The 20,618-nt window shown below is 42.6% G+C and overlaps 1 protein-coding gene across 1 annotated transcript in view; it reads right to left on the bottom strand.

Annotated features, from left to right (window-relative positions):
- Positions 1–20,618, bottom strand: part of LOC119457572 (girdin) — a 46,583-nt gene that overhangs the window by 7,124 nt on the left and 18,841 nt on the right. Inside the window, exons 16-30 of the mRNA XM_049670236.1 lie at positions 20,379–20,555; positions 19,916–20,104; positions 18,300–18,409; positions 17,292–17,372; positions 16,154–16,267; positions 15,713–15,785; positions 14,655–14,795; positions 13,158–13,256; positions 11,470–11,643; positions 10,102–10,200; positions 8,587–8,787; positions 7,548–7,753; positions 5,101–5,170; positions 2,967–3,072; positions 819–985 (exon numbers count right to left, since the gene is read on the bottom strand). Coding sequence (XP_049526193.1) covers positions 819–985; positions 2,967–3,072; positions 5,101–5,170; positions 7,548–7,753; positions 8,587–8,787; positions 10,102–10,200; positions 11,470–11,643; positions 13,158–13,256; positions 14,655–14,795; positions 15,713–15,785; positions 16,154–16,267; positions 17,292–17,372; positions 18,300–18,409; positions 19,916–20,104; positions 20,379–20,555 — 2,007 coding nt within the window. The remainder of the gene's footprint in view (positions 1–818; positions 986–2,966; positions 3,073–5,100; positions 5,171–7,547; positions 7,754–8,586; positions 8,788–10,101; positions 10,201–11,469; positions 11,644–13,157; positions 13,257–14,654; positions 14,796–15,712; positions 15,786–16,153; positions 16,268–17,291; positions 17,373–18,299; positions 18,410–19,915; positions 20,105–20,378; positions 20,556–20,618) is intronic.

The following is a 20,618-nucleotide window of genomic DNA, read 5'->3' on the forward strand; positions in this document are numbered from 1 at the left end:
GCAGTTCAACACTACTCCCATTTCTCAATTTTCCCTGTTTCCCGGCTCTTACGTTTTTTTTTTTTTTTTTTACGGTCCCGTGAAAAACGTATCAGCAGGGTTCTACTGTATCTATGAGGATAATATTACCCTTTAGATGGCACACATATTCTCCTTGCAAGATTGGACAGCAATACTACAACACACCCTTGGCTGTGTAGCTGACTTCCGAAGTATGGAAGACACCCCTGACATGCTCACTGTGGAGCTAACAGAGATTGTTGAAGCCCTACGTGTGACCAACCCAAACTGCCTCCATCTTCTGCACTTCACATTTTCATGGATGGCCAAGCAGCAATGTGAGCATTACGATCAGTTAAAGGAGCGACGAGTCATCCGAGCCACCGAATCGAACAAGAATGATAGCTGTTACTAACCGACACTGGTATCGCAACACGTGTATTTCGGGGAACGAGGTGGCACATGACATGGTGAACGAGATTCTAGCTATCACACTCTGTTGTGAGGACGATGCCAGTCTCTCACCGCTCCCGGATTCCTCATTTTGAGCATACCTCAAAGCTGCTGCATGAAAGTGCAATAATAGGAAACGCTTGGCGCAACAAATACCGAATGACCCAGATTTGCTGCCACCTGGACTAAAACTCAATTTCACTACAGTATATCAAAGAAAACAGTCGTGTAAAAATGTGATGCAATTGCTTTCTAATGCAGTCTCAACTCCCAGAGAAGAATAATTGAGTCGGTACTCGTCAATAATCCAGCTTCACAACCATCATTCCAACTGATAAAAACAGGAGCCTGCAATTTGAGCTTACCTTTGGCGTGCTTAAAGGTGTTGAACAGGTCGGTGGTGCATCCTGAAGCACACAAGAGTTGGAAAAGTGGGCGAGGCTGCTTTCAGGCGATGAGCCATGGCAACGGACAGATTGAGACAGGGGCCCAACATCACGCACAGGAATTTGATCGTCTTGAGGCGTACTCCCTGCTGACAGGAAACTTGGTGTTAGAAGTCAGTACTGTGCAAATTGCCTGCCAAAGACAGCCATTTTACATAAAACTTTGGCTTAGGAGAAGCTCTGAAAGCAAAGCACTTCTTTGTGCTTGTAACTTGCTGGGTGCACTTGAACTGTGCTTGTTTAATCTCGCCAACTATTCCTGTGTCCTAAATCTTTAAAAAGGAGTTAGAAACTTTACCTTAATAATTATTCCCACTTACTTTACCTCAAGGGTGTTCCTAGAAGCTCCTCGGGTGATGCGCAGATATTGTTACTGCTTCATGTGTTTCCATAGGATTACGACATGTACTCTTTTCTATTTTTTTCACACAACATTCAGCTCAATACAGCAGACACCTTAGAATTAAAGCTACGCTAGATGACATCTACAAAAGTGGGGTAAGTGGGGACACAATAGGAGACCAGCAGCCACAGGAACAAACAGACGGGTACAGTGATTCTAGTGCTAAATTGAAAAAGAACATCAACTCCATTGCTTGTTTAGGATAGCATAAGCAAAGGCATGCAGCCAACCTTCTTTTTTCACCTTGCCCAAATGCACAAAATTACCACTAACTTCAATTACCCATCTTCCATGACTTGTACAGCTTCACATGATCAAGAAGTCACAAAGTGTGGTAACACTTAATAGTTCTTGACTTTCCAAGTGGGCAGAGGCACATGTTGAAGTCATGCCTTCACTGTACACTCTGCCTCAGATACTTATGAATTGAGGACAGGGCCAGATGCCAGCAGGTCAGTACTACAGCATGACGACAGCTGCACCTGTCAAGTGTGGCGATGTACCTCTAGGCCCGAACATACTCTGCTTTGAATACAGTTTAGAAGGCAGCAACCAAAGCAAGCACTGTGGCGGAGGTGTTCAAAAAGATAAAAAGACGTAACGAGAGTATGGCAACAACATCCTATCCGTGTCACCCATTTTGTCCAAATGCTAACCACAAGGCTAAGTGCTTGTTTGTGATTTCAACGCCATTTAATAAAACTTCTATTGGTACTGGTTTGTCACGAAGGAGAAAACCAATTGCCGCTCACTATACTGTTTTAGCAGAAAGAAGAAATTTCATTGACCTATAGTCACCCTTTCAAAAGTATTCGGCTGGCTTGTCAACAAGAGGGTACCATAATTTCGTTTACGTAAACGTGCTCTCCTTTGAAAAGAGAATCAGTTGTTTCTGCCTCTTTACAGCAATTAAGTGAAGGGAAAAATTACATCCATGAGAAAGATCTTACTAAGCATGTTTGCAAATGAACTTACTCTGCATGTGCATAAGCAAATCAACCCCAGAAAGAACTTCATTAATTCTCTTAAATTGACTTTGCTTCTACTAAGGATGTGCCTGAGCTTAAGGACACCAGAATAATCACCATGGTGACTCAGTTGCTGTGGAATTGCGTTATTGACAACAAGGTCGTGGGTTCAATTCCTGGACGCGGCAGCAACATTCCGATGAAGGCAGAATGCAAAAACGTTTGTATCCCATGCTTTGGGTGCACGTTAAGGAAGCCCCAGGTGGTCAAGACTAAACCGGAGCTCTCCACTATGGCGTCCCTCACAACCCACTCTGCAATTTTGGGGCGTTAAACCTAATCATTCATCCAACTTAATTTAACCAGAATGATTATGACCACGAGGACACCACAGCAACAGGGCTGCCGTGACAGCCAGAGGCTTATTTTGTAATAATTTATTTTCAATTCTTTTTGCCATTTATCATTACCTCGGCCACCACCAACCATTATTGCTGGGATCAACCACTCAACATCATGGATAAGAAAATTAAAAAAAATTATGTTTATAAATAAAGCCCCAGGAATTAGGAATTCTACCTACAACTTCAAGCCACAACCATTAAACCATCACAGCAGAGACACCTGATGCTCTACAATCATTCTTACGTATCATACAGATATGTCAGCAACGGTACAATAAATGCACCGACTTACCCCAGGGATTCCGGCCGTTGTAGTCACCGTATTCGCTCTGAAAACGGCTCTGAGAGCACAGCCCATTGCCTATGGAGCCAATGGGCACGCCGAGGACATCATTCATCTACGCACAACAAAAAGAACCACACACGCCATCAGAAGTCTTCGGGCAGGAAAGTTCAGCGCACAAGTGAACCACTATGCCTGAACAGTACGACCTAGTTAACGAAAGCATTGAGGAACCGCACAGATTTTATTTTGGAATAGTAATGTAAAGGTGGCTAAAGCAAGTCATAATCCCTAGCATGTCAACCTTTGCACACTTCACAAGAGGTACAGTGTGCTTATTTGCTAAGTTAAAAAGGGTGGGCTGGATAACAGTAGGTATGCGCTACAGCACTTGGTGACTACCTAGGATTTCAGTAAAGGTTTCTTCTACAAAACCACACTGACCCAGCTCTATGTGCCTCCAGTGTCTAAGGCACTATGCCCCAGATACAGCAATAGTTTCACATAGTATGGGAGCGTATCTCACATGTTAGTGTTAGTATCTCACAGTCACAAAGTCAAGGCAAATAGTTAGTAAATGCCTGCAGTCTATCCTCCAGGAAAACTATTCTGCTGTATAATTCCAAAACAGCACAGTGCATGGCGCAACAGTTATGTTAAATATGTGATGAACAAAACTGTTTATAGTGTAAGAAATATAGTAGCTTCATTCAATGAGTAGATAAGTAGAAACGGTGAATGCCATGATTTTCAGACAAATCTGTATGCAGTATCCAATGGATACGAGAGGCATACGTGATGTGTTGCAACTTCTTGGCACAGGCAGAACAACCATAGGCAAAACACACAATCGGCAGCATGGGTTTGTGACAACACCAAGGCAAAATAATCACAAAATTTTCACTGCATCAAAAGGCAACTTTCATGAGCAAAACTGAAAGGATGTTTGGAAAGCTTTTTATTATTATTATTATTTTATTATTATCGCCTGTACAGGCATACAGCAGTGAGGATATAACATTGAAATACAACCAAAGGAAAGATTAAACACACAGCGTCATTTAAACACACACAAAGCATCATTTGATGAATATGAAATAACTTGAGAGGGAAGGCTATTCCACTTGCCGATTGTGCATAAAAAAAAAAAAACGAATACAGAAATACGTCCCTCCTAGAAGGAAATTTGCCTATTTTTGATGCGTGATACTGTCTTCGACGTATATATGTTGGTTTATTAAGGTATTTCTCCCTTTGAACGCCCACTTTACAATGATAAATATTATGGAGTAATTTAAATCTTAAGGTAGGTTATGGTGTAATCACATGTACATGAACACAAGAATTCTTACAGAACATTTGGCAGCTCTCAGTGTCTTTCAGTGTCACAGACAAACCCATTTGCAAGGGTCACCATGCCATCTTAAATAGCGCCTTTGTTTTGATAATGTGGAGAATGCAATGCGTGCATTTTTATAAATTATTTACCTATAAATGTATCATAAATGTATAAAAGTATAAAGTTGGAATCAGCTAGCGCAAGACAGCGGTAATTGGAGATCGCAAGTAGAGGTCTTCGTCCTGCAGTGGACATAAATACAGGCTGATGATGATGATGATGTATAAAGTATAACAGTGATGAATTTGCCAGCTGAATTCTTGGGTTGCCACCAACTACTTCATTTGCCTACCTCTCCAACATCCAGAGAAATCAACAGGCTATCATACCAAAGGTAGGGCCACCACCAATGGCACCACTGTACTGTCAGCTCAGAGGTGTTACACATTGAACCATTGAGCACCTACACATTTCCATGTCAAAAATGCTGCAGGATTATGCAGAACATTGCGGATGTTTAATTTAATATTTACAGCACATCTCGCATTAGTACGAAGGTGTAGACTTAAGGACGCAATGAACCACTGTTTACAGTATCAATCATTTCTATTGAGAGTTGCATTAAACTTCATAACCACATGACCAAGATTGGATTTTAAACTGCAGACCACCCTGTCAACATCACTGCAATAGCCTACAAACAGAAATGAAACTTCGAAACGATATCGAGGCAAAAATATTCACTAACTTAGTCATTTTCATTTACATTTCTCCATGTCAAAGAAAGAAGGTACATCCACTCACCTGAGACACATTACAGCTCAAGTACCCAGATCTTGACTTTGAGAGAGATTCTTTTGACAGAGATAAGTTCCTGAAAATAAGGAAATAAGTATCTTAAACTACTGCGCAAGTTAAGTAACAGATGTTCAACAAGTCACGGCACACAGAAAGTAACTGCCAAAGGCACTTGAGCTGCAACTACATAACACCCTGTGAGCAAAGAAATATCAACCATTTGAAGCTTTCTGCGTCCACGTGAAAGCAGCAGAAAGCTAGGAAGGAAACATGCACAGGCTGCTCAGAAAGAAAGCTTTGCATTTAGAACAAATTCATTCTGGTCCAGGAAATTTTCGTACACTGTGAATCTTTCATTCCGCGACAAGTTTCCTTCGTACTAACTTTCTGCTGCTTTCAAGTAGGTGCCAACCTTTCCTTTTATGAAAGTTTTTCTACTCTAACAGTTTTCCACAGCACTCATGTGATGTGAAATTTCTCAATATCTACAACACTGCGTGCAGCATGGCACAGTATACAAGGGCAATGTATTGCTCAAAAAAAAAAACTGCGTACAATACTAAAGGAGCAATTCTGAGATCTTGATATGCATAAAAGCTTTATAGTAGGGGTGTGCAAATACTTGAATATTCGTTTTCGAATCCAATAGTAGACGTTCCAATAATTCGACGCGTGAATTGAATATCTACTACTGTTTTCAATTTTGTGAACATTCGGCTTTTTGAATATTCAGTGAAAGACCCGGCCGCCGTGGTTGGTGCCTTGACGGGCACTTTGTTCCCACGGCACATGCCATCTCTATCGGTACAAGGTTCCTCCAGGTCAACAGGACCGATCGAAACAATTAACATGGTGCGGACAGAGGGAACAACAAAAGCAGTGCGTATGGAAAGCACGAAAACATATGCGAAGAACGGGCCAATTGGCCAATGGAAGGCACGCAGATCGTATTGGATACACGCATTCAGTGTTAACACACATAGATTCGTACAGTTTGGAGCTTTCTGCCCAGTATGCTTAAGCACACAGACAAACTTGGCACGGAGGCATGCTCGCGGTAGTTACCAGCTGGTCGCCCATGGACCCGTAGCCGAACACCGCGTCAACGGTGGTCAATCTAACCCATACGAATAATCTTGAGAACAATCACTGATGAGCTACCTGTAGGAACATATTAGTGACAAGCTTTCCGCGACTGCTTGCGGCTTGTCAGCTTGGCAGCAAATTTTCAACACTGTCCAGCCCGTTAGGCCTAATCAGAGCTGCATCGTCGAGTGTCAACGAACTAAAGCTGCGGCTTCATACCGAATCAACATAGATCTAATTGCAGAGGCCGCATGACACTCGGAAAGCCGTATGGTGGCTCCTCATTCTGAATGCCGTTCGTAGGCGCACATCTGTCTCTTCGTAGCTTTGAGCGACCCGTCAAAAGACTAGCTTTGAATATACATGTAAGGCTCGAAAATGTCATGTGAATGATTAGTGCACTGACCCCCGGCTGCAGACGCACTTACACAGACGGCAAATGAACACGGGAGGAGGGAAGGGGGAGGGGGGGTTGTCAGGCAAGTTTTCCAGAGGCCTTCCAATGTGAGAACCTACGACAGGAAGCAAACGTCACCGAAACCAAAAGTGAAAATGCGATTGCCTGCTACTGCTACCGGGGGGGGGGGGGGGGGAGCGGCGGCCGCAGTGGACCAGTTCGTCGCCGATGACAGCACGGAGCATTGCTGAGTCACGTGATGTGCAGGCCCCGCTTTTGTCTGTCATGCAGGTTGGCCTTAACGAGCTGACAATAACGCACACAAACAACTTGCTACATAGATTTTAAAAAAAAACCTTCTGTTTTCTGGAATAAAACTGAAATGCACAAATTTTTAAGGTATACAAGATTGCCATTAAGCACAGTATGGCCCACTATTAAATTGTAAACCTCATTGGTATTCAGGATAACATAAATTCTCTATTTCTTCAGCTTCAGTGGGAAAAAAGCACTTGGTTCTATTCAACAGACATTCTGTCGACAAAGAATATTTTCCAGACCTTCTTATACAAACTAAGCTGTTATCAGTGCTGGCATACTAATTTGATGTTTCCTTTAATTAATAAGAGCGGACCATACTATACATCTTGATTCCTAGGTATTCAAGTTACTGACAGCTAGCAACATTCTTGTTACGTAATGAGAGTAGCCCCCTGAGCATGTGCAGCACTGTCTTTTTGCACAAAATTTGTAAGCTTTGTCTTCAATTTTCTGATATTTGAAATTCAATTCGATACTCAGTTTTTTTTTTTTTTTTTTCTTGGTTCGATTCGATATTCAATTCGAAATCTACTATTCGGTATTCACACACCCCTACTTCATAGTGCCAGTTGAACACTGTATCACTGGCAAGCTGACATGTAAAACAATGTGGGCTGCAGAAAGCAAATTCAGAATGAGCAATGCTCACCCATCCAACTTCCGTGCGTAGTCTCGCAGGCGGCCCTCGAGGTCATCCCTAAGCGACTCGAGCTCACGCAGAAGGACCCTGTCCTCTTGTATTCCAGGCAGTGACGATTCAGGCAGCACGTTTCTGCAGCGACTCAAGAGGGACGATATTCCCGACAGGAGCCTCCTCCTCTCATCTTGCAGCTCTCCTTGGGCCTGTGCAAGCACCTGCAGATGGTGTCCAGTCTGGTTACGTTAACTTCACATTTAGTCAAATCCCGTATTATTTGTCAAGCTGCACTGCAGTACTATTCAGCAATCCTACTTCGTTGGGAGTGCATTGGTGCATGTCATGTGTACTAGAATGACATCCCACATGAAAGGATTGCAATTTCTCCAGTTTCATGTTAGGCGTCTACTGATTGTAAAGCTGGCAGCATTCTTTTTGGCAGCCACAGGATATCCAGTGTGCACCATAGTTCTGTCAGAGATGCTCCGTCAAAACTATAGTGATTTCTTATGCTTTCAATGAGGCTAGCTTGTCAGTCAAAACGGCAGCCATGGAACAAGCAAGAAGATGGACAACCAGGTGCTGACCCACAACTGACGTTTATTGCATGCTATGGATGGAATATGAATACACTGTAAAGGGAGAACACAAGGGAAAGGAAAATCATGACAATGTAATTAAGATATGTGATTCCATATTAAGTGCCACTAACCCAGCTGCGCACTTGGACATACATAAAACAATTTGATTGCTCTATCAATCAGATTACATAAAGGCATGCTAATGCATGTTGTATCTTTGTTATTCTGTATGATTTGCAGATTTCAAGCATTTTCTGGTTATCCTTTCATAAAATCGTTGTGTTGCCGAAATCGGAACACTGGCAATCTCTGCGGCGCAGTATCAGGTTGTTGCCTGTTCCAGATTTTAAAGAGCTTGTTTTTCGTAATGACAGCATCACATGTTCATAAACTGGTTGAACAGTACAAATCAGCAGTGTTATTAATGGTTTCGCGAGACTGTGTTCAGACTGTGACACTCGTGCACTTGCCTCATAACTGGCGACCAGTCGTGAAAGGTCCACCCGCGCTGCTACAAGGTCGCTGCGGCTCTCCTCGAGGTCCCCTCGAAGGCGGCTGTGGTCCGAGCGCAGGTTGCTGTGCGACTCCTTCAGTGCCCGGTGCTGAGTCTTCAGTGCGTCAAACTCGGCGCGCAATTTCTCCTCAGCTTGTCGAGCAGCGCTCAGCTCCTCCTGGAGGTTCGCATACAGTAAGACAGTGGCTATAGCATTGTGCTGCTTAGCATGAGGTCACAGGCTTGAATCTCGGCAGCAGCAACCACATTTTGACGAGGGCAAAATGCAAAAACACTCATGTACTTAAATTTAGTTGCACTATAAAGAACCCCAAGCAGTCAAAATTAATCCGGAGCACTTCACTGAGGCGTCCCTCATAAGCAACCACAGTGCAGTTTCAAGGCCACATAACTTAAGACAGTTAAACAACCGAGGGTCGCCAAAGCAGAGGCCAATCTGGCACTGTAGATGCTTAACCACGGCAGGAATCGTGTAGAAGACGGTGATATCATTGGGCGCGGCCTAGAGCTTCATTGAAGCCACACAGCCAGTACTTATAGGTCCTCTTACAATTATTGCAGATTTGTCATCTGTTTCCAATCACAGCATCCCCCACAGCAGTAATATCCAACATTTATAATTAAACTGAGTAAGTGAGGAGTTCTCACTACATGGGCTTAGCCTGAGAAATGGCAGCAAACTATTGAGGAAAATCTTGCAAGCCAAGAGGCTCAACAAAGACATGAACACGTGTTGGGGAAAGTGCTGTTATACAATAAAGACACGCGGCATGCACGTGTTGCTAAATTTAGGCTATGTTCGAATGGCATGTTTCACCTCGTGTTAACTGCATTATTTGGACATGTCCCACCATGTATAAACTGTTTTTAACTATAATTGATTTATTGTCTGAAATGGTGACAACAGTCAAGTGAGAGAGTAGCTTAATCCATAGAGTGACTTAATTAGTGTCATTTAATGAGTCTCCACTCAGAAATTAGTTTTAGGAACCATAAGTACAGCCAGACCTCGTTATAACGAAATTGTATCCGACATGAAAATACCTTCACTATACCCGATATTCGTTACAAGTGTATGTTCGTTAAACTCTAATATCGGCAAGAGACGTTTTAGATTTACTTCGATATAGCCAACAATTCCTTATATCTATGTTCATTAATGAAATATTCAGGTTCGACTGCATGTCAAAAGCAAGAGGTCTCTCATGAGCTGTGCACTTTTCTCCTTGCAACACACACACTCATGTTGAAAATGCAATACTATTGGCTCCCACACGCCACACTCCCATCTAACAATTTTCATATGAGATTGTATGGGTAAAACCTCAGGCTAATGTGTCTTCCGCAGCTTGAAACAGTCCCACCACCGTGAAAGCTGAACAACATCACAAGTAGGTGGGTATGAGAACGGAGCAGCCCCCTTACAGCTGCACCTAAACACTCTGCAGCATGCTACGAAGGGTGCCCTCACCTTTAGCTTGGAGTTTTCAGAGCGCAGGTTTTTTGCCACTGGTTCATCCTGGGCCAGCCGGAGCACTTCACTTGAAAGGGTCGCTTCCTCGAGTTGCTCCTAGGAAATGAACACCAACACTTGCGTTGTAACGTCCTCAGACCCTGTGTCCATCCCCATGGATACCAGCTTTTATCCTTTTAAAAATAAAGCCTAAGTGAAAAAACATTGCTTTTAGCTTGAAGGCATATGCATGCGGCACCATGAACCAATGGTTTAATCATCTTGTTTCCACAGGTTTATTAGATAATTTAGAACTACTTTGTGTGAGACCGTTGTATCATCACCAATGACAAAAAGCACCCATTTAAAAATGTACATGTCAGATGCAACAAGATGATGCTGAAATGAAGGATGGAATATTCGAACAGTGAGCCACCACATGTCAAGGGGATTTAAAAGGCTTTGCCAGTCATAATCAATGGTTCAATACCTCCCCATGGTGACAGCATTACGACGAAAACAGCATGCAAAAAAGCTTGTACGCTAATCATTGGGTGCACGTTAAAGAACCCTAGGTGATCAAAATTAACGCAGAGCCCTCGACTGTGGTGTCTCTCATAATTCCTGTGTTGCCTTGTGTTGTCAAGCTCATCATTAATCTATAGCTCTTGACATTGCGGACACAGCAAATACATTTTTCCGGATGTTGTTCAATTTAGTTTTCTGATTACTTAGGATTTGCAACTTTCGTACCATAACCCCCAAGATACTGCAAATGCTGCCCTTTCCAACCAAAGCTGCTCACTAATGCCTAGAGACAGATGCGCACGTGGTGCAGCTCTCTCAGGCCATGTCATGCATCAAGTGCCTGGTGTATGCTATTTGAATTATAGCTCAGTGGTCAGTGGCAGCGGAGGCTTGCATCTAGATACTGTGGCTTGAATTTGTACCCTGCCTCCACCAGGAAGCAGGCTTCCCTTTAATTGGTTGCTTAGTAAACAGATTACATGTTGACTTCCAATGGACTCCATTCACTTTTCAAGATAACTTGTTGTTGGGCATGTTGGTTGATACTTGAGGAAGCCATTGAAGCTCAAATAACACAGACAAAATGAACCGAATACAGGACAGCAGGGGTGCTACAAGCACCAGTTGGTAGTGTAGCAGCCGTGCAGTCCTACGTTCAGTTCTTTGTGTCTGTCTTATTTACGCTACAGTGGTTTCCTCAAGTATTAATTCACTTTTGTTGGATTCCTGGTAGCTTCTCTTCGGTTTCAAAAAGCATATCTAGGATTTCGAATGAATTAGGTTATTTCTTCCTTCTCCAAAACATTAAGCAAAGAGCTGGGAGAATGAACGGTAAGTAAAACACCCTGCATCACCCACCTTGAGGCTTGCATTCTCCTGCTTGAGCAACTTGCACGAGGCCTTGACGCAGCTGAGGTTTGACGCCAGGGCCTGGTAGTCGGCCGACAGTTGCTCATGCAGTTTCTCCAGCACCTGGTGGTCGCGCATCAGGGCCTCCTTGCTTTGGCCAAGTTCAGTCTTCTCTACAGAGAGCTGCATGCAAGCGATCGCACAGCATGTCACTGCACCACACTTTGCTCCTGGCCTTTCTCGAGGGCCTGAACAATTTCAGGGCGCTGTTCGAAGTCCCTTCACCACAATAACTGACACACAAGGCTGCTCTCAGACCCCCATCACGGCCATGAAAACTGCATCATTCTTTTCCTAAATACTGCACACTCTTTGGGGGCCACTCATCTTAATGCACAATCTGCAATAATGCTCACAACATTTTTCACTTCAGTTAGTCGCGCATTTTACGGAAATAACTCTAGCCTATCTCTCTGTGCACTCGACTTGTGACTTTTGAACATTCTAGAACACTCTCGTGGCATGCTCTACATTCAGGAGGTCACAATCAAACGCCTGGAACACATTCGCACGGTTCCTTCACAGCACCACACTCCAGCTGTGAATGCTCAAAAGCTCATTGACCTTTGTGCTGGGTGTACGACTGGGGTATGGCAAAAATTAGGTCACATGACTGCTACAATTTCGGTTGTTGGCAGGGCATCTACTGCAGCCTTTCTGACAGGATTTTACTGTGCACGCGCCTTGCATGTCCGCAATGTTTGTTTACTACAGAAGCAGTGCTGACGTGTTCTCGTTTACGCTCTCGGGGTTCTGTGGTGGGCAACCAAACGTTTGGCTTTAGCAGACTTCTCTAGTTTTGATCCTTGACCGGGCTCCATATCGTTTCAATTTATATCGGAGCATGGGATGAGCCAATCAATTTAGCATTACAGGTCAGATTCCTGATCCTGGCACTTTTCAAACATGATGGTCCCTGCACTAAAACATTTCTAATATAATCCTTTGCCCACAAACATTCAATGAACTGCATGCAACATTTCTTGTTTTGGCTCAGTAGGTAAAACAGATTGAACAAAGCAGCACAATCTCATGTTCATGCCCTAGTTTCCAAGTAAGGCTTTAGAAAACTCTGTGCTCCGTGGCATTTCAGAGCAATGCTTTTCTATTCAAATGGGGAGGGGCATGGCAAGCACAGCACAGTTCTGCTTATAACTTAGCACAGTCTATCTTTCGGTGTTTTATCATTTTGTACCCTTTCCTTCCTCTCATCTGTACACTGTGGAGGCTCATTACTATCGCCTGGACATCTGTGAATGCATAGGAGGTCACAGCAGTACTACTGGTCGCACTGTACACCAGTGTTTCATGTACGACACATGGTGTTGGCACAAGGTAACTTATTTTAACAACATAAATGTGCTGGCCTAATATTATGTTAAGACAAGACATGTGAATTATAAGCTGCAAATCGACGGGTGCATATTCCATTAGTCAAGTGATTACATGTCTTTCTATAAATAAAAAAGTGTTATACACTGTTGAAAGTGCGGGCAATTGCATTTTCGTAGATGGTGTGTGCATTATGGTTAGTTCCCTGTGCATTTTCATGAAGTAATATGCCTACACTGGCAAACATTTTAGCACAACCTGAGCAAGGCACAGCGAGAGAACAAACATCAATAACGACATCCTACCTGGTCTCGTTGAGTCTCTGCCTTCAGCAGCTGCTCCTGGAGCTCTGACACTTTCTGCTGCAGGGCTGTGTGCTGTGATCCTAGGTAGGCGGCTTCCACCTGCACAAACAACACAGTCCCACACTAATGTTCGCACGGTTTTGACACCAACAGCCCCTAACCTGATGCTGCTCTGAGAATTGCCTGAACACAGAGGACCTGTCATTAATTTATGACTCGCTCGTCAAGATGCGCTGGCTTGTTTCTTGTAAGTGCTTCTCTGTGGTGGAGCTGATTACACCTGTGGCACAAGCACTCAAGAAAGTGGAGTATGTCACGCATTGCTCACTAAAACTACGCATTTTATCCTGGCTTTGGGCTTCTCATGGCCATTAAGCATAAGCTGATTGATAAAGCTTTCTTCTTTAGCTGTCTTTCAGAGTTCCTTCCAAATGAAGTTCATCTATACTTTCGATCAGTCTTCATGCAAAAACTTTCATGTACAGTTGACTTCCATTAATTCTACCCTGACGGGACCAATGAAATTGATTGAATTATCTGGAGGGTGGAATTAAACAAGATGCAGAAAAACGCCAAAACACACCAATGATTCATTTGACATTGCTTACTTGATTCTAACATGCCCAAAATCAAACGTGGGCACACTTTCTATGTGTCCAAAATAGTAAACTAACGTAGAAATGACATTAAAGCTTCTAAGCAATGTAGAAATTTAATGCGCACCCAATTTTTTAGGAATAAATAAAAACTGTTGCATAATGGTGCCCAGTTTCCTAGTCACGTTCGGCACAAATTTTGTTTTAATGTCAGCTTCAGTGCATTGCATCTGTCTTGTACTGTAAAGCATTCGAACATTGTAAAGATGGTTTGGCTTCGTGTCCGATTGCACCGCGGCGACCATGCAGACAATTTTCAGCCCAATTTTCTTTTTAGAGAAAGACATGTTAAAATCAGGTAAATACTGTAATCAAACATTTTAGCTACGATTATGGCTTGAAAATCATCCTACAGTGGGCCGAAAATGAGCGTTTTTGATGACAGATGACGGGTGTGCTAAGTGCATTCATTGTCCCATAAGCTTCACCGATACAGACACTTCCACTAAAGGGGTTACTATGGGGATCACCATAGGGGTCAGATGCGTGCATTTTGACTGGTCATGTTTGAATTATCCAGCAAATGCCAACGTTATGATTGAAATAACGAAAGTTTGGGCCTGCAGTGGCGCTGGCCGGGACCTAGGCTGGGATCAAATTAACCAGTCAAATTAACGGAACTCTTATATTTAGGGGCAGATTAGAGAACACCCCTGGTGACATAAATCAATCTAGAGCACTTCACTGCAGCGTCTCTCCTGACTCATCGCGCAGTTTCAGAAACCCCACAATTTCTTGAATGAATGCAGCAGCTAACTGCCTTCTATTAATATCTGCAAGAAGGCTTGTGGACATCGGCACTCATGTCGCATGTCAGGGCAACGGGATCACACACACACACCTGCAGTTGAGCGTGCTGAGCCTGCAGCCCCAGGTGGCGCTGCTCTCCGCTCGTTGCTCGCCCTTGCAGGGAGGCTGTGTGTTCCTGCAGTGCTTGCAGCTGGCTTCGCAAGCGCCATGCTTCTTCCTCAAGACAGCCATTCTAAGCCAGGACACAGCAGGTCGGGAAGTTAGAATAAAGCCAGGTGCAAGGAAATATTCTAATCAAACACAGTCGAACCTTGATACAACAAACATAGATATAAAGAATTATGTAACGAAGTGGATCTAAAATGTGAAACTGGTGTCATCCTCGAATTTGTTCCAAGTTGATATGACTTTAAAAGTCACCGGCTAAAATCCATAAATTGCAATATGTGGTGTGAAGTAATTATTTTAAAAGCTAATTAGAAAGACATTTGTAATTAGTCAAATATTCACTTCCCCTTTTTGTGCAAATAATGTCTGCCTCTGACAATAATCTAGCTCAAGAAATAGAATTGTGCGATACGTTACGGGCAATTTTTTTTAAATTCTGTGATCGATAAATTAAACATTCTGTATATACGTACATAGTTGCACAACCAACACTTCATATAAACAGTGCTACTCAAATAAAAATAGCAAGAGTCCTTTCAATGGAATTGTGTGATATTGAAAAGCTGTTCCCTGCTAATTGCGTTTAGTAATGTAGGTAGCAAGAACTGAAGCATTTCTTCTTCGTAATTAAAATGGCATTTTACATGCTAACCTTCCAGTTTGTGTGTATTATGCTTTGTTACATTACCTTGTAGTTCAGTTAGTGTTAATATTATTCATTAAAACCAACTATGTATTGGTAGCAGAAGTTATAACTGTACATGGAACTAACCTGAATAATATAGTGCTTTACAAAACGATGCTTATAGAATACCGTGTTTTGCAAAAAGAGTACTGTTCAATACAAGGTACACTACTGCATTGAATTAGGCCATAGGAGTAAAAGAAACATCTATTTAGCAGTTGCTTCCCAGCCATAATGTACAGCAAACTACATTAACTGATATGGTCCCCATGAAGAACACTTACATGCATACGCACCTTCTTTTCAAGAGCAAGAATGCTCTCCTTTAGTTCCAAGACTTTCTTTGAGATCAGCTTGTCTCTGTCCACACTGCACACACAAATGGACTCTTTGCATCCAAAGTCAAGAGGCTGCGCACAGTACTCAATAGTGTGATAAAGATTTGCTTAACATGTGTAGAACTTTATCAGTGTAATCTCTAACACAAAAAGGATTTGTAGCAAATGTGTTTTTGCATTTTCAGTACAGCAATGTAAATCAGTTGCACTAATGAAATGCGAGTAAACAATACAGCAATTTCTCTTTCCTTTTAGGTAGGTTAAAACAGAGCCTCTACATGCTTTTCTTCAATGCAAGAAAATAATGCATTGTGATGATCTTGCTAAGGACATCAAATATTAAGGAACATGATATTGCTTGCAATAATGTCACTCCTTCATAACTGCTGTGGTCCATACCTGTTGGATAACTCGGGAACACATTCAATCAGCTCGGTGCTTTTGGGCAGGACAGCCTCTCGGTCAGCCTTGGATCGCTTGTCTTCGGCGCTCACACTGGACAAATTTTCAACCCTGAAATAAATCAATGGCACATCAGTTTTTTCCAAACTCCTTTCGAGTTATAGCACAGTGTGCTGACTACATGTAGCCATGATGAATAACATGTTGCAAGAATTGAAAGCTTTAGATGTTACAGGCTTGCATACCCATTCTTTGCAACAAGTGCTGAATCACCACTGGTGTGCTCACGGGTATATGTTGATGTGGGAATTCGCATCTAGCAATCAGTTCTGAAACTCTTTATAGTAACAGGCCATGGCCTGGATGTTGCCCTTTACCACAAATGCCAAAGCGACAAGGTCTTATGGTTGGCCGTGGCTAGACACTGCCACGGCAGTAGGCGGTATATACCACCAAAGCCACGGTGAGAGGGAAGTGCTATCGCTTCTGCAACATCTTTGCACAGCTTGTTACATTTATATGAATCAACATATTGCCAAGCCATTGCCGTTTCACATTACTTGCATGTCGCAACACTGAACCTTCAGTTTTCTTTTTTTTACTTCCTTCATGATGGAAGGCTATTATTTCGAAGTTGCCTGGGTTACACTTTTTCCCTATGCAGAAACCTAGCAAATGGCTTAAGCCACAAAGCTGCCACATTTATTTGAAAACATTACAGACATTTTACACAATTGCACCCTCGGGAAAGTATTGTACTGATAAACAATCAAGCCGTGCACAACGGTTGTTAGCAAATTATAGCGTACTACTATGTTAAAGACAAATGCAACATGTACAAAACCTTTAAGAGTGTTTTTGTTTACTTCTAGTAACCTTGTATGACTTTTTTTTTTTTTTTATGCATCTGCGAAATGGTTTGCATGATAAAGAAAGCACACTACCAGACTGGCCAATGTCAACCATCACAGATCATCATCAGCAATTCAAGATTAACTATGTTACATACAGCAGAATTTTTTTTAATTTAGAACTTCTATTTCATTATTTTGTTTATCTTTATTTAACTCTGTTGACAACACTATGGCACTCCGACAGAAATAGAGAGCGCAAAATAATAGTAAAAGTCACATACTCTTCTAAGACGGCCTTGGTCTTTTCGAGGCAGAAAAGAGGTGTGAAATTTGGTTCCCTCGGAGACTCCTGTGTTTCGCGGCTGAGAACAAAGTAAAATTTACACATTAAAACATGAACATCACGAATGCCGCACACTACAGAGGCAGTTGCCATAGCTCTTAGCTAAGATGGCTCCAACAGCATTTGGAAGTTACGAAAAAGAAAGCTTAGGATATGTGTGGTAAGGTTTATTGCACGGCTCTTTGAAGCACAGAGGGTAACATGAAAAGAACAATGAGGACACATGACTGCATGACGTGACATTCACAGTCATGTGTTCACACCGTCTTTAGTGGTGTCGTTCATTTTGGAAAAAAAGGCCTAAGAAAACTGAACCAACACCTAGCCACTGCTGAAGTCTACTGAGTATTGTAAGGCGGGAGACATAAATCACCTAGGCTCAAAATTATAGCTTGACACACCATGGCAAACCCAAAACACAAGCATTGTTATCTCTGGAACACAAAAATCAGCACCAGCACACGCCATGAAGTGCTCTGTTCTCAGTTACAAGAAACTTGACAGGAGCTGGAGTTGGCCAGCAGAGACAGAACACAACTCCATAGGATTCATGTGTTCCATAGGAGCCAGAGGTATCCATCTGCCGTGTAGCAAAACACAGAAGAAAAATAAAACAGCACAGCAATGCAATGCTCTGGCACAAACTCATCTCCACAGAGGCCAGTGGAGGCCAGAGAGAGACTCAGTGCTGGTGCGGCTAAGCATTGTTACAGCAACATTGAAGTGCTGAGGGAAGGGTACACCAGACAACACAAAGCAATTTGTTCTTTTTCGTCTTCTTCTAATATCTGCACCCTCGCTATTACTGCCGTTCTTTAAACAGTTCCTGCAGGAGAATGTTCCTTAGTTTGTGCCTCTGAACTGTCACCTAATGAACTTTGGCTGATTTGAGTTCAGGGCTCCTTTAATGTGGTAAAAAAAAATGTGCTCTTTCTGCTGGGCTTACCTGTTTTCTCTCTGTGTTTTCCACAGGCTTGTCGTCAGCTCCAAGCTTGTAGCAATACGGTCCAGCTCGCTAGTTAGCTGTTCATTGCGCAATTTCTCTTCTACCAGTTCCTGCAATGTGTAGAGCCAAGTTTAGTCATAAATATAGTAGCCTCACTTTTCAGAGTCAACATCTTATTTTTCTTTTTCTCTGCAACCCCTCCCCCCCTGGTACCTTCTTGTGAATTGAACTGCAAACACTAAAATCATCTTGAGCACTGTAAGCGATGTTCATCTATTCCGAAATGAAACCATGCAACACAAGGCTTCTCACAATGTCTTAAGAGGAAGACTCTAGCCTGGGGGGCTCCTTATCTAAATGCGTAGGTAATGGAGACATGTTTTTTTTTTTTTTGATTGGTAACTCCGCGACTGAACTTATGATGTTTGTTACATTTAACAGAAAAGTTAAAGTTAAGGACTGTAGGAAGGCATTTTTCAATCTGGCTGCAATTTAAAAAAATTGTTGAAAATTAACAAATTTTAATAAACGCAACTATCAAGTTTCTAACTCTGTAACTCAGCAATGAAAAAAAAAAAACGATATAAATAATCAGTAAACTGCATCTTAAGCAGACAAAATTGACATAGCATACACCACTCTGAAAACATACCACTAATTTGGGACCACGACTTTTGCAATACCATTGTAAGGCTAGTGACCAATTCAAATAAATTGTTAATTCATATAGCAATCTTTTCCTGCTTTAAATGCTGTAATAGATGCAGTTGACAGAACTGAGATATCTGTTTTTGGTGCAGAATTATGATTTGTCAACTCTGGTCTTGTATTTCTTTTTGAGCTTAACAATTTCTGGCAATTTATTTAAAAGGATTCGAGCGCTAAATTGAAATCCCACTGTCTACAGTGAATAGAATTTAACTTTATCTCTTAATTGCAAGAAATTTCATAAACATTGGCCCATGGGTTATCTCAGAAAAGCACCTCTGCGCTTTACATGTATTTGAATAGGCAGAAGCAGAGTTGGCCTCAAGCAAAAGCTTCTTAGAGTGTTTTAATTCTGTTTACGTGATCTTATGTATTTTCTAAGCAGGTGAAATACATAACAAGAAAGTTGTCTACTGAATTTTCAAGATGTCTTTTGTTGGCATTGGGGTTTATATATATAAATAGCTAAAATTATTCTACCTGCCTTAAAATCAGATTAATGCAGGTGTGGTTATGAGATAAGAGTAACAAGTGCGAGCTAAATTTACAGACAGCAGGGCAGTTCCTTCAGAAAGTGCTTCATTTGGTATTTTCTATAGCACGGCCGCTATGAATGGGACAAAAAAAAAGGACGACAATATTGAACTGGATGTAGACAATGATCAGTGGTTCTGTCCATCCTGCTGCTGGTGGATGCCATGCGATTACACAGTTACACATGTACCTATAAGTCACAAGCCATAAATGACAATGCAAGTGAACTAGGGGGAAAAGTGAGGGTCATAATACTGGTTTACATATTTGAGTGCTTTTTCCTGGCCAAGTAATTATATATCAAAATCTATACTGAAAGCAACACTATGGATCACCCCTGAGTTAGCAGTACTCCAACCTGCAGGCATGCGCACCTGTCGTAGATCGCTGAGGGCCTTTGCTTCCAGCGAGGCCTTCTGGGACAGCTCTTGACAGCGCTGCTCCAGGTCTTGGGTGTGCGCAGCTGCAGCTGCTGCCTTCTGGGCCTCCCTGCGTAGCTGCTCGTTCTCACGCTCCAGGGTGGATACACGCGAGGATAGCTCATCCAGCGACTGATCCTTGGCCTGCCAAATTGATATAGTAATGTGTGCAGATGGTCACTTCTCGCATGGCTGTGGTTCTTGATGCTACAGCACTTTTGACATCAGTTCAGAAAGCGTCGCATCATAGCACTCAACTAGCTTGTTGGCGGTGCAACTTGGACCATGGCAGTTTTAACTAGGCACAGATGCCTGCGAGCGTCGTTTGAGCACCTACTTCTCGTACTTATCAGGAAATGCAGGTTATACAAAACTTACAAGTTGGCCCTGTGGTACGAAGTTAAGGATGGTCACGAACCTGAAGTGATGACCGAAGTCGACTTGCTTCGCGATCCAAGGACCGGCGCTCCTGTTCAACCCGGTGAAGCCACGTTTCCAGGTCTGCACCTTCCAACTCAATGCTGTGCATCCGTTGTAGCTGGCTCTTGAGCGACTCCAACGTTGACTGCAACTTCGCATTCTCTGCTTCTGCCGCCTGCAGCGTGAGCACCGTTTACCAAACAGGACTGAAAGACCCTCAGTCATATAAGGTTCACTA

This window comes from Dermacentor silvarum, chromosome 7, assembly GCF_013339745.2.
Source record: "Dermacentor silvarum isolate Dsil-2018 chromosome 7, BIME_Dsil_1.4, whole genome shotgun sequence".
NCBI lineage: Eukaryota > Metazoa > Arthropoda > Arachnida > Ixodida > Ixodidae > Dermacentor > Dermacentor silvarum.